General features: G+C 40.4%; 1 protein-coding gene and 2 pseudogenes across 2 annotated transcripts in view; 1 reads left to right on the top strand and 2 right to left on the bottom strand.

The window, feature by feature from the left end:
- Positions 1–6694: 6694 nt before the first annotated feature.
- Positions 6695–13465, top strand: part of LOC111345637 (uncharacterized) — a 24917-nt gene continuing 18146 nt past the window's right edge. Inside the window, exon 1 of the mRNA XM_088763570.1 lies at positions 6695–6774. Coding sequence (XP_088619696.1) covers positions 6708–6774 — 67 coding nt within the window. The 5' untranslated portion in view covers positions 6695–6707. The remainder of the gene's footprint in view (positions 6775–13465) is intronic.
- On the bottom strand, positions 9201–10217 carry LOC148728781 (uncharacterized; annotated as a pseudogene).
- LOC148728780 (uncharacterized) lies at positions 10839–12664 on the bottom strand (annotated as a pseudogene). The gene is made up of 3 exons (XR_016002413.1): positions 12572–12664; positions 11783–12261; positions 10839–11599 (listed from the first exon to the last, which is right to left on the bottom strand). The product of XR_016002413.1 is annotated as an uncharacterized LOC148728780 (transcript).

Genomic DNA, 13465 nt, shown 5'->3' with positions numbered 1-13465 from the left:
GGACTAGTAAAACGCGGACTAGTAAAGCGAGGACTAATAAAACGTGGACTACTAAAACGCGGACAAGTAAAACGCGGACTAGTAAAACGCGGACTTTTCGGTGGAGGCAAAACCGATTTACACACGCCATTACAGAAAACAAACAAGCAGACTGACAACTCCAAAAGACATATTTTTGCATTCACTTACAATTTGAATTTCCGTGACATTCTAAAACGAAACAGAGGTAAATTTTCGAAGACTAATCGTCGTTGGAAATAAAAAATACTTTCCGTAAGAACTCTGTTTTTCTATTTACGAGACAATCGTCGCATGATCAGTGAACTTGTGTGTGTTTGTCACACCAGTACTGCTGTTTCTTCAAAAGCGTATGCTTTTTTCCTCTTCAATTGACTGGTGTCACATCGTGACAGTTGCTTATCAAAAAAATGTTTCACAAATAAAAATGTTTCGGCGAATGCATTCTCTCTAATTTGAATAACGTTTGTTTTCTTTATAACTCACTCGCTATCAAATTGTGAAGTTCAAGGAGGATTTTCCCGTAATCAGACTTCTAATTGTAGTCCTAAATCATTCGGGTTCTTGTAGCAATCACTTTTATTATGTGTTAGAAAAAAAACTAAAAATGTTATTCACCAGCATAGGTTGGTCCTTACTGGGAACTACTGAACTGTTGGTACATTTCTGAACTGTTCAGAGATTTTTGTAGCATCTCGGATTCTTTAAGGCCTGGGTCGCATTACGACCGAATTGTTTACTCTAGGGATTAAAATCTGTCAACACGCGCATTTTCTAACGCGACCCAATTTTTGCGGTTTCCAAACATTTTCAAAATTCTAAAATCATCAAACACGCCCGTGTGTTTGGTTGGGCTGACCGACTTTGAGATATTTTGATTTAAATTCACTCGTGGTCACCAGTGGTCACTCGTGGTCACTCGTAAGTACTTTTAGACCCTATCTAAATTCGTTTGTATCTGACGCATGTCAAACCCATTTGTAGCTTAAAGGTCAAACAAGGAGTGTCACTTACTAAATTGGCTCGCCATTAGGTCTTGTGATCGCCATCGTATGAAATTGTTTCTTTGTTGTTGTTGTTGTTAAGTCCGCGTTTTACTAGTCAGCGTTTTATTAGTCCGCGTTTTACTAGTCCGCGTTTTACTAGTCCGCGTTTTACTGGTCGGCGTTTTACTAGTCCGCGTTTTCCTAGTCCGCGTTTTACTAGTCCGCGTTTTACTAGTCTGCATTTTACTAGTCCGCGTTTTACTAGTCCGCGCTGGACTAGTCCGCGTTTTACAAGTCCGCGTTTCACTAGTCCACGTTTTACTAGTCTGCGTTTTACTAGTTCGCGTTTTACTAGTCCGCGCTTTACTAGTCGGCGTTTGACTAGTCCGCGTTTTACTAGACCGCGTTTTACTAGTTTGCGTTTTACTATTCCGCGTTTTACTAGTCCGCGTTTTACTAGTCCGCGTTTTACTAGTCCGCGTTTCACTAGTCCGCGTTTTACTAGTCTGCGTTTTACTAGTTCGCGTTTTACTAGTCCGCGCTTTACTAGTCCGCGTTTTACTAGTCCGCCTTTTACTAGTCCGCGCTTACTAGTTTGCGTTTTACTAGTCCGGGTCTTACTAGTTTGCGTTTTACTAGTCCGCGTTTTACTAGTCTGCGTTTTACTAGTCTGCGTTTTACTAGTTCTCGTTTTACTAGTCCGCGCTTTACTAGTCCACGTTTTACTAGTCCGCGTTTTACTAGTCCGCGCTTTACTAGTTTGCGTTTTACTAGTCCAGGTTTTACTAGTTTGCGTTTTACTAGTCCGCGTTTTACTAGTCTGCGTTTTACTAGTCCTCGTTTTACTAGTTCTCGTTTTACTAGTCCTCGTTTTACTAGTCCTCGTTTTACTAGTCCGCGTTTTACTAGTCCTCTTTTTTACTATTCTTCGTTTTAATAGTTCGCGCTTTACTAGTCCAGTCCAGCCCAGTCCTCGGAATACCATATGCCGAAAAGCTGAAGTCAATACACCCTATGCATAACGAGAAGAGACTGGGAGCGATGAACGTCAAAACGAGGCTAGTTGGGCCTTGTTCGCTTGTGTTAGAAATATGGCCGCTCATGACTCTGTAAGTAGCCGTTCTCAGATTCTTACGGAGGAAGATATCCCAGGAGCATCGCTTCAAGGAAGAAATCCGACTGCTCTTAAATCAGATGAACTTCGTTTTTTGTTAAAATGTCGTGGCGATCCAGCAAAGGGGTTAAAAACAAAGGCACAATTGGCGAAAAGGCAAGTACAGTATTTTTCAGTCGTGCGTGATACTTCTTAGAATTAAACAGATTTTAATATCGTAAATGAAAATCAAAGGATTTTAGGAATTACTTTTCTCAATGAAATGTCGATGAAATGATTAATAGTTTTTCTACTTTTCATTTCAAAGAGTTCTTGAATATGTTGTGTCTGGTCGTGATAAAGATGTGGTGGATCCCGATAAAAATCTGATATACAAGCGTCGGAAGGAGAGAGGAGAACAACTCGCTCAAAGGGATGCGATGCCTGAGGAAAATGCTGTTAAATTTCCATCAGCTGGATAGTCTACAAATTTGCAACAAATGCCATTATTCTCTAGGGCAGAGATGGATTTACATATTTTTAAATCTGGAAAAAACTGGTACAAAAATAAACAGAACCATGCGGTTCCAACAAGCATGAAAAAGACAAAAACATTTCTTGTTGATGAATATCTGAAGCACTTAACTTGCGCAAGTGACGACTATTATTTCTATTTTAAATGCTTGTGTTACCATAGTTAAAAAAAAAATGAGCCACCCCATAAATTACAAGTTGCACTTTGTTTAGTAACTGGAGCTGTTAACTATTCCTCGTGTACGTGTGTAGGAGGAACTGTTGGTTTTTGCAATCATGTGCTGGCTATTATTGGTTTAGAAAATAGTTAACCTGAGAGATATCATCAAGTTTACATTTATTAAATTGACTGAAATTCTCTATTGTACCTCAGAGCTCTGTCTAACTCAGTGTTAAGTGGAAATGAGAGGGTCCTGAATGTTACATAAAAAGGCACAGACACTCCATATTTGGTTTACTACCCCAAACAAACTAAGGGGTACAACACTATCCCATAAGTAAAAATTCTTGATTTTGTTGATGGCCCATTCAACATGTATTCTAACAGAAGCAATTTCTTGTGTCTTGATAACATCTTGTGCTGTCATATAGAAATTGGAGCTTAAAAAGGGGGGAATGTTTAGGGTTACTTCCAGTAGTAGTAGGTCTTCAATTGTAAAACCTTTATCGGCCATCAAGGTGTCACCATTGTCAAACTCTAACTTCAGGAAACCACTTCGTTCAACAAATTCGCGATCGGAAATGTTTCCACTATATAGCTGACTGATAAAAGTTGTAGCTCCACTGGGAGCAATTCCAACTAAGCCTTTTAGAGTTACATGGTTCTTATAGGAGCTGAACAGTTTGGAATTCAAAAGAAAGCTGGAAGGTATTTGGCATCCTATTTCTGTACAATCAATTATTACACGAGTGAAAGAGAACTTCTCTTTAAAGCTGTCAGTCATTGTAGCTTTTATGACCTCCCTATTAGACCATATAGATACTTGACCAAATCTTAAATACATATAATTGATTCAAGAAACGAATGTACTGCTTACTTTCGATTGTGAAATACCAAACAAGTGAGGTAGATGTTTTTTTGCAAATCCTCTTCCCAGTCTGCACAGAACAAGGAAGAACTCCTCTCTGGGTTCTAAGCTTCTTCGTCTACCTATGCTAGTACATCCCTCTGGTTCCTCGTTTCCACCATCGTAAAACTCCTTTTGGACAGTTCTTTCTTTTGATGAACAGTACCTGATGTTTTCCCCTTTCGATCCAGTATTTAAAAATTCAAACGCAGCATTAAATGTTGCTAAGTTAGAAAATCTTGTATAAAAGGCAATGTCCTCGTCGGTAGTAAAATTGCGTGGTTGAAAAAGACTCGACTGGCGTTTTAATACCTCTATTTCAGCTTTTAACTTCGCATTTTCGAGTTCAAAACCTCGAATACTTTCAAGTTCTTTAACTTCTCCTGTTTGATCTCCACACGAATTTAAGCTGCTTTTCACATCATGATAACTAATAGCTGCTGATGAAGTACAGGTTTCATAAGTTGCTTTAGCTGCATTTGCAGTTGTTTGACTTTGACTTTGAGATTGTTGCAACTCCTTGTTTGAACACCCTATTATAGAAGAAAGATTGCGACATTCAGGAGGTGCTCTCTTTTTCGGAGAACCTGCTTTGGACCACGAAAATCGAGATGGAATTACCCCTGCCTTCACATAAACACGCTGACCTCCAACAGCTTTAACCAAGTCCTCGGGCTTAAAATGACGAGTACAGATCTCGTGTTTTCGCTGACTCTAAACTCTTTTCCTCCGTCTCGACGAATGGCATGGAGCCAACGCTTTTTGAGGATAGCGTCCTCCGGAAATTTAAAGTAAGAAATTTTCTCTCCACTTTCGGTTCTGTACTTCTTTTTGGTACAGTTTGGCACACAACAGTTTTGCGGCATTTTCAAAAACTGGCGCTCTTCACGTCTGGCGGCCACTTTTATTTCTGGAATAATTTATGGCATAATTTATGGAATAATTTATGGCATAATTTACGAAGCGCCCAACACAGCTTGTTTATTCCGCGGCCGAATATACTGAGGCCCTCAAAGAGAGTTTTCGTTACAGGGGTGCAGCAGCATGGAACAGTCTGTCAGTTTAGGCTAAGCAGGCCACTACCTTAAATAGCTTTTATTCTTCTATTGTATAATATTAATAACTTACTTAAAGATTTGTTCTTAATAGATTGTAGTTTTTAAGTCATAGTTGTAAAGTATTAGGTACTTTATGTTTAAGGTTAATAAGCACGGCTCTTTTGAAGACCACTTTTCTTTTAGTGATAAGGATTCCGTGATTAAATAAGGTGATTGAAAAAAATAAAGTGATTGATTTACTTGGCCCAACTAGCCTCGTTTTCAAGTTAAACGCTCCCAGTCTCTTTTCGTTCTGCATAGGGTGATGAGACTCTTTCTACCTAGACACAAGGAGATTTAATGCGACTTTTATTCATCAAATTCCTGCGTTTCTGCCGTGAAATTTACGAACAAAGTGTATTTTAGGATTTTGAACAGGTGCTGAATAAAATTCTTTCTTAGCCTAAACTTATAAATTCGTTTGTATCTGACGCATGTCAAACCCATTTGTAGCTTAAAGGTCAAACAGGGATTGTCACTCACTAAATTGGCTCGCCATTAAGTCTTGTGATCGCCTTCGTATGAAATTGTTTTTATGTTGTTGTTGTTGTTGTTAAGTCCGCGTTTTACTAGTCAGCGTTTTACTAGCCGCGTTTTACTAGTCAGCGTCTTACTATTCCGCGTTTTACTAGTCCGTGTTTTACTAGTCCTCGTTTTACTAGTCCGCGTTTTACTAGTCCGCGTTTCACTAGTCCGCGTTTTACTGGTCCGCGTTTTACTAGTCCGCGCTGGACTAGTCCGCGTTTTAGTAGTCCGCGTTTTACTAGTCTGCGTTTTACTAGTCCGCGATTTACTAGTCAGCGTTTTACTAGTCCGCGTTTTATTAGTCCGAGTTTTACTAATCCGCGTTTTACTAGTCCGTGCTTTACTAGTCCGCGTTTCACTAGTCCGCGTTTTACTAGTCTGCGCTTCACTAGTCTGCGTTTTACTAGTCCAGTCCAGTCCAGTGTGCAAAATACCATATGCCCCTCTTTCCTTACGAGGTGTAAACAGGAGTCAGGTGGTAAGCCACCATCACAACGAGTGAACTTGGCAGTGCGTGATTGCACGTTAAGTTCTGACAAATGTTTTCAAACACTGAACTAACTCAAAATACAATCAGGTAGTTTTAGTAACAATTTTTGAGGTTTCTCGAGACAAACTAAAAGCTAGCTGACGATTAGAAGTCAAGAGAAAATCGGCTGAACTTAATATCAGTGAAAGATTAATATCGCCTCTCAACGAGTCTTTGGAACAGCCGACATAAAATTGTTGAATCATTGCTGTCATAACTTTATGCAAATTTCTTACAGGTACCTAGTAGTTATCATAGGACACCCTTATCAATTACCTTTGGAGGCACCTGACAGCTATGACACTGACATCAATATCATATGAGACAACTACAACTGGTTGATATAATGGAAAGGTAAAAAATTATCCATTCTTTGCCGCATCTCGAAGACGAAAATATGAACTTTTTAGGGTTGATAGTAAAGTAATAAAGGAAGCAGAGGGTTATTAGGGCGAGAGACGTCACTTCGAATTCTCTCAGTATGCAAAACCTGCTGTTTGCTTGTTATTCTAATGCAGCTGAATCTTCTTTGAATCTCCTGGAAAAATTATAAAGATTTTCTACGAATGTTATATCCTCTGAATTGTCTAAGAATCGAAATGTTATGTCCAGAATATGGATCGAGGAACGAAAACTAAAGAAATGGGAGAAAAAAAGGAATGCAAAACGGAAAGAGACACAGCGAACGTAGAAAGGAGAGAGATATATATTGAGAAAATAATTAAAGTTGTCGACAGGTGCAACAGTTTTTATTGGCTGAAAAGAAATTAAGTATCAATGATAATTAGGACATTAGTGGACCTAAGTTACTTGAAAAGTTGAGCATAATTTAAACGAGTCAAGAAGAGAGTTTGTGCCATGCGTTCCCTTCGTGTCAGCGTGTTTCTGTTGTGCTCCATGGTAATCGTGTTTGCGACATCACAAGGTAAATTCAAGTAATTTTCTTTTCACCCGCGGAAATATGGTCTATCAGTTCCTTTCTGCGGGTTAGCCAGTCGTTTTTACGTACAGTTCAGTCCCCTCAGCTATAATTGCCAGCTCATTCTGACCTTCCTTGTATTTTGTGATATTTTTTGGCAAAAACAAGCTAATTTATACACAAAGATTTAAAGTAAAAACCATCGATTGATAACATGGGCACTAAACGTTTGAGTAAGAACCTAAGTAAGAGGAGATGATCTTTTGTTTCCCCTCAAGCGATCTAACACGACATTGACATAAATATTTTTCCTCTCACTTCAAACTAACAAGAATAATTAATAGGGTTATAATCAATGTAAATGACTATTTAAGAGGCTGTCCGCCAAAGAACGGATAAGGAAAATTTCGGACCTTCACCGATTTCCCTGATTTTTACTGTAAAAGTCGAGACTTCTATCCCATGAACAAATATTGCATTTATTTTGAACCAGTCTAGTTTTTTCACTTTTTTACGAGATATTTTTCAAGGTGACCTAAAAGGCACCCAGTTTTCCCCCCGGACCTCCATAATTTAGCTACAAAAGTCGATCGCTGCTGTAGCTGTATTTTCAATTCTAACGAGCTTTCTATTTTACATGTCTAAGATCAACTTTTTGCCATTATGTTAACGGTAAAATAATCACAGTGTATATATTTTTCACTGAATTACAAATTTTTCAAAATACTTACCTCGAGCACTGAAATTTGTGATGCGTGAGGTACATGTGGTTGAAAGTTATTTTCTCTTATGTGGGACCTAATCTAGAGTCAAATCTATTACAGCCTATAAGGACTTACACCTAATAAGTAAATTATGGAATAGAACTTTTGGGCACTGTCCATGGCGCACCGCAGAGAGCTTTGCGAATTCAACAAATATTCGCCATTTTGATCGAAACCAAAGATAACACGATCCCCACATGAATCCGATTTCTAAGCCCTAACGGCCTAAAACTGCCTGTAGATAAAGTACCAACTCCTTAATGAAGTATCGAAATCGATAAAAAAATTGTTTTGTCCGTCTTTCATGGCATGGAGGAAATTTTTCAGAAAAATCTTTCTCAGTAGTCTTATGCAAATTAGCTGCATGCATTCCTTGTTTTTCGACCGACGCGTCCAAAATAGTTTCCGTAGCAATATTTGACCATGCAAACAATAGTTTCTATAGAAGTGGAAACGTTACTGTTGTGCCCCTTTTGGACTTGAGAAACTTAGGGCCTGATGACATGAGCCGGGCTGGCCCGGTTAGCCAGGTTGATTTCTTTTGTTTTGGTGTTCGCCAAAGCGTGAAAACAAAAGAAATCAGCCCGGCTAACCGGGCCAGCCCGCCTCATGTAATCAGGCCCTTACTTAATGTTCAAGAGCGCTAGCCTTTGTTTTCAGTTATAAAAGACGTGCCAACGGAATTTGTTGTTGAAAAAGTTGTTCATTTCACTCGTGTTTATTATTGTGGCCAATTTGCCAGAATTGACCATTTCTTCCAGCTATTTGCTAAATTTTTCCTTTTAAGTGGTTAGCAAGTTGTTCATCATCATTTGTAGAATGGCATCACAGTTGGTTTGTTAGCCTAATGGTTAGAGCGCTGAACCGGCGGTGTTGCATAAGTCAAGGGTTCGAAACACGTTTAAGCATGAATTTTTCAGGTTTATTTTCGCAAATTAAAAGTTTCGTCTATAATTGCGATGAACTTCTTCTCGTTCCACAGTTCCTATATACTGTAGTCATATATCCATCATTTCAAAACGGCATTTGTTGAAGAGGTGAATTTTACATGTTTACTTTTTCAAATTGACTGAGTCAGTAACGCTTGGTCACGCAACATCTAGTTTCAGAGGTTTGTCTTGTCGTCGAACCAAACGCGAATCCCGAAGATATGCAATATGATTGAGCCATCGAGAGTAGGAGAATCCTGCCGGGTGAAACTGAAAAATAATGCAAATGATTCAAACTGGCATTTTATTAAACTCCAGCAAAATTCACATATCATTAATTTCTCGAAATTAAGAAAATCACAAAACCTATATTTACGCGTAAATGCTACTAACATCTCCCACGGTCAGGGTAGTATTTTTTCCTTCCTTTTTTCTCTTTTAATTTTTGCGTGTTAAGAACATCGCCACAAACTTAATAACGACAAATTTTGAGAGACTTTCGCGAATTTTTCTCAGAAGTTAGTACGTTACTTCGCTGAGTACAACTGTTTATCAGGTTACTTTGAGGCTGTGCCTATTGTTCAAAAACAAACTCACTCCACAGGCACCATCATTTGTTTTCCTGGGCTATGCAGCTTCTGATATAGTTTAATTGGCATCAGTTGCTCAATAAGGTCTTTTTTCCTGTCTCTTGATTTAAAAAATACTTCAAAAAACGACAAGATTTCTTCGGGCATTGCTACATTAAATAGACTAAGCTTATTCTCCTTTGCGCACTCGCACAGATTAAAGCATCGTAGGACAGAGGGTGCTGCCGCTTTAGTTTATTAAGGATGTGTTCCATCAGCCGTTGTCGTTCAGCTTCTTCTTCCTCTAGGGACAGTTCCTTCGGATCTTGCTCGATTTCTGAGGGTGTTCGTTGCCTTTTTCTGTTTCCTGTAAGGCGAGAGAAAAACCCCTGCACTTGGCTCTTGGTAAGCCACTCGTCTCGGTCAAACAACCTATTGTTCTGCTCGTCTCTTGCCTTTCGCTTATCATTTGAAACTTGCTGAGGGTCAGCTTTTGGCCCTGATTGTTCGCCTAGATCAAACTTTGCTGTTAGATAATTCTTAACTTTGTCACTGAATCTAGTGGATCCTGCTCGTGGCTTGGGTAGGGCCCAGCCTATACTGACAGTGTTTACTGGAGGCATTGAGTCACGTCCAACCTGGTGGGTACTAGTTTCGCACTGTGGTTCGTCAGTGATGCTGACTGATGTAGTAAACCTCTCTGCTCAATCTTTACGGAGTTTATCATATACTGTTTCTGACAGCCTTTCATCCTTCACACAATGGTCCCCTACGTTGAAATGTAACTCGAGCTCCGAAAACGTTTGGAAACTCTTCACGTATCCAGGCTCCGAACATTCAAACATGTCCATCTTTGAATCGTCCAAATCATCGTCTTCATTTGAACCCTCTGTTTCAGGAACTGTGTATTCATACACACGTGCATTGTGAAAAGGGAAGAACTCCTTACTTACAACGAGAGCGGTGTCCCATTGGTCATTTGAAACTAGCTGGTCGTAAGAAATCTCCTTGCCACGCCCTATTCCGTACGACCTCCACACACGTATACTTTTTTCCCCAAACTGGATGTTGTGTAGCTTGCTAAAACCATCTATCTTCTTCACTTCTAAGGTTCTTTTAGACTCATAAACTTCGCATACGCACGCGGATGTACCTTTCACTGGTCTCTCAGAAAGCGCCTTTCTCATGTCTCCAGCTGTTAGAATGTGGTGTCCTTCGTTGCAGAAATGTCGAATGCATGTTTTGATTGGGCACCGGATACGATCACACACATCCTTGCCATACTGTGGCTCTGAAAAGTCATACTGAAAGACTTCAATACCTGCCCGCTGACCGATGCCTCTTGCTGCGGCAATGAGAGAATTATTATGATAACAGCCAGCTTCATCGAACCTTAGGTAAACTCGAGTGATGTGGGGCTTCTTGGTTTTAATTTCTTTTAGTGTACTCTCTATGATGGAACACACGGCGAACCAATCCTGCTGACATGTGTCAAACAGATGGGCATAGGACTGCAGTTCTAGTTTTCCTTTCTGGTTTGGATCACTTGTGATCACTGTCGAGATGTGCCAACTCATTCCTCTCTTGCCGAACCAATCGGACTGCTTCTCACGAAATCTGAGCTAGATAAATTTCATTGCCCAGTCCATTATAACTTATGCACAGTCTTGACTGGTGGTTATCATCTTCAGCTGATCTTGCTTTGCTGCTTCCTGGTTTATGGAGCGAACAATGTAAGCCTTCCACTGCAAAATGTCGGTTTTTGCCAGCTTGAAGTCATAGAGGAGATCATCTCGTTGCTCGCTGCTCTAAGGTCTCCAAGACGGTCCTCGAATTTTGTCTTCGACTTCATCAAGGACATTTCGCAGATTTTGACACTCATTACAGTTTTCTGTGTGTTGGTGGGAATAATTTCCCTGGAAGTCGAGATCTTTTTCATGACTAAGAGCGAGCTTACGGCAATGATCAGGACATACAGCCTCCTATGGATTGCAATGAACGCGAACATCAGTCTTCGAGTAGCGTTTCGCATTCTTCAGCCTTTCTTTGACTTCAGCGCCCCATTGCCTTTTCATTCCCCCTTTCTCTAAGTCGTCGACTATCATTTTAATTTTATGGAAGCCAGCTGAACCATCGGCAGCAGTGTTGTCGAGGCCTTGCAATGACTTTCTCTGTGAGGCTTCTCTGACTTCAAGAATCTTGAATAACGTGGAGCGACCTAGAGGTTCAAACGTCTCCTCCTGACAGAATTGCATGTACTGGCTAATCATTGTAGAGCGCGTCACTGTACGCACGACGGTCGGCATCTCAATGGTGTCACCACTGTCTAACTGCAGCGACCTAGTTCCGTAAGACACGTCCTGGTAAAAATATGGACGATTAATGAACTCGATAAAATGGTCCACTTTACTCATATCAATGCGCACACGATGATGTTTTTTCTTCTCAGGCACTCTTTCAGGACCTATTGTTTTTGCATGACACCGCACTCTTTGTATCTGACGAGTTGACAACTTATCGTATGGTAAGTGCAGTTTCTTTAACGAGCTAATTGAATACTTATAGGCATTGACCACTTTCATAAATGGCTGCCGGATTGATATTCTTTTGTTTAAATTTAAATTTGCCTTTCTGGCCGCGTTCTCCAGTTCAAAATTCAAAAGAATGTATTATCTCAAGCGAGGCTAGTGAGGCTAGTTTGAATTTAAACAAAAGAATATCAATCCGGCAGCCATTTATGAAAGTGGTGTATAAAGGCTTAGAATTTGCGTTTTGGTGCTTTTGGCTTCAGCATTCTTGTAAGCGGTCATCAAAGCTTTCTGCACGTCATCGGCTACTACTTTATCATTCTTTTTTTCACCTGGAGATACCAAGGCATGAAAAAGCCGCTTACCGTCGTTCGGGGCTATCACATCGCACACCAGCATGCAGTCTTCCGCCACTTTGTGGATGCAGTATTGTCGTTGTGCTGCAGTGCTTTCATCCCATGAGTCCACTTGTGAAGTTAGTGGTAGTCGCCTGCAAGTAATATTGCCGGCAATTTTGTCCATCGCTGCGTTGTAAGTGCTGAGAATCTCTGTGTCGGTGCTCTGAAGAGAGGTTGCTTGAGCACTCCCTGGACCCCAGCCGGGACTAGAGCAAGGCTTTGGAGTGAGAAAATGATGGAATGGAGTGGTCTCCATTTCGGCTGAATGTGCTTGTATAGCAGCTTTCGCATCCGATCTGGCTGGTCTGAGAGATAAGACAGTCTCACTAACAACGGGAAAGGTAAACGAGCATTTCTGAATATGCTATAATGCCTCTTTTTATTGAAAGATTCAGTAAAACGGAAAGGCATATATAGGGGTTAATTTGCGAAAAAAAGAAGGGATTCATCTTTTATCCAGCAGTGTTGTTTTGATATTAAGTTTATTCCACAGCTACTGACACATTATTTTTCTGAGTTCCTTGCCTAGTGTACATGGTTGATGTGGCATGCGCAAGCTAAATACATAGTGATAAAAGTACGGAATCTCAGGGACAATAAATAGATCCAACAAACCTTTCAGAAACTGCTCCCTCTTGGTCTTGTGAACCTTCGGCAGAACCCCGCCATCTTAAACTCAACAATCGTTCAGCATGCTTCTTCCGGCAAGGGGTGCAAACAGCTATAGATTAGTGCAAACGATTAATAACTCGCGATCGTAATGTATAATATTACAGGCCTGACCAGCTGACGTCCTTGTGTATGTGTTTAAAGGAAGAGTATTCTTGAGCGGTAAGGTGCGTCGACGCGAGAAGAATGGAAGGAAATTTACACACCCGACCACCGCTCCAGAATATTGTCTCTCACTAAGTTGCCAGCTAAGCAGGCAAGTATAAAAAAATACAAAACAAAAACAAAAAACAGAAATAAAACAAAAAGAAAACAAAAAGAAAACAAAGAAAACCAAAAATATTTAGAAAAAGGAAGAAATTTATTTGGCAGTTTAGTATGAGCTACCGGAAAGTTGAAATGTGAGCAACAGTAACAGAAAATTTTAGGAGTAGTGTATAGTTAGGATAGACTTGTAGGAGTGCAGGGCTGGAAAATAGAACTAGCGAACCACAAGTTAAGGCTTATGGTACTTACGTGATCCAACAGCAGCGATTACGCCAAATATAAGTTTAACTTGGTCGGCCATTTGGAAGTTTACAACGTGGCTGCCCGACACACTTGTAGTTTTTCCTGTGTGGGCAGGGTATTGGTAGGATCTTGGACCCCTCCAGAATCTTCCTAGTGAGTGTCGGTGCCTCGGGCAGATTGTCATACCCGCGAGTTGACTTCTCGACAAATGTTGTATTCCCGTCCTTGCCATGATTAGCTCGGCTTCCGTAATAGCGCTGTATTTGGATAAATGGCAGCTAACTAAATGGGCGGATATATCTGCGTTGCAGTCGGAGAGCAAAACGTGCT

Source organism: Stylophora pistillata, chromosome 6, assembly GCF_964205215.1.
Source record: "Stylophora pistillata chromosome 6, jaStyPist1.2, whole genome shotgun sequence".
Taxonomy (NCBI): Eukaryota; Metazoa; Cnidaria; class Anthozoa; order Scleractinia; family Pocilloporidae; genus Stylophora; species Stylophora pistillata.
This window is presented reverse-complemented; position numbering and strand designations above follow the sequence as displayed.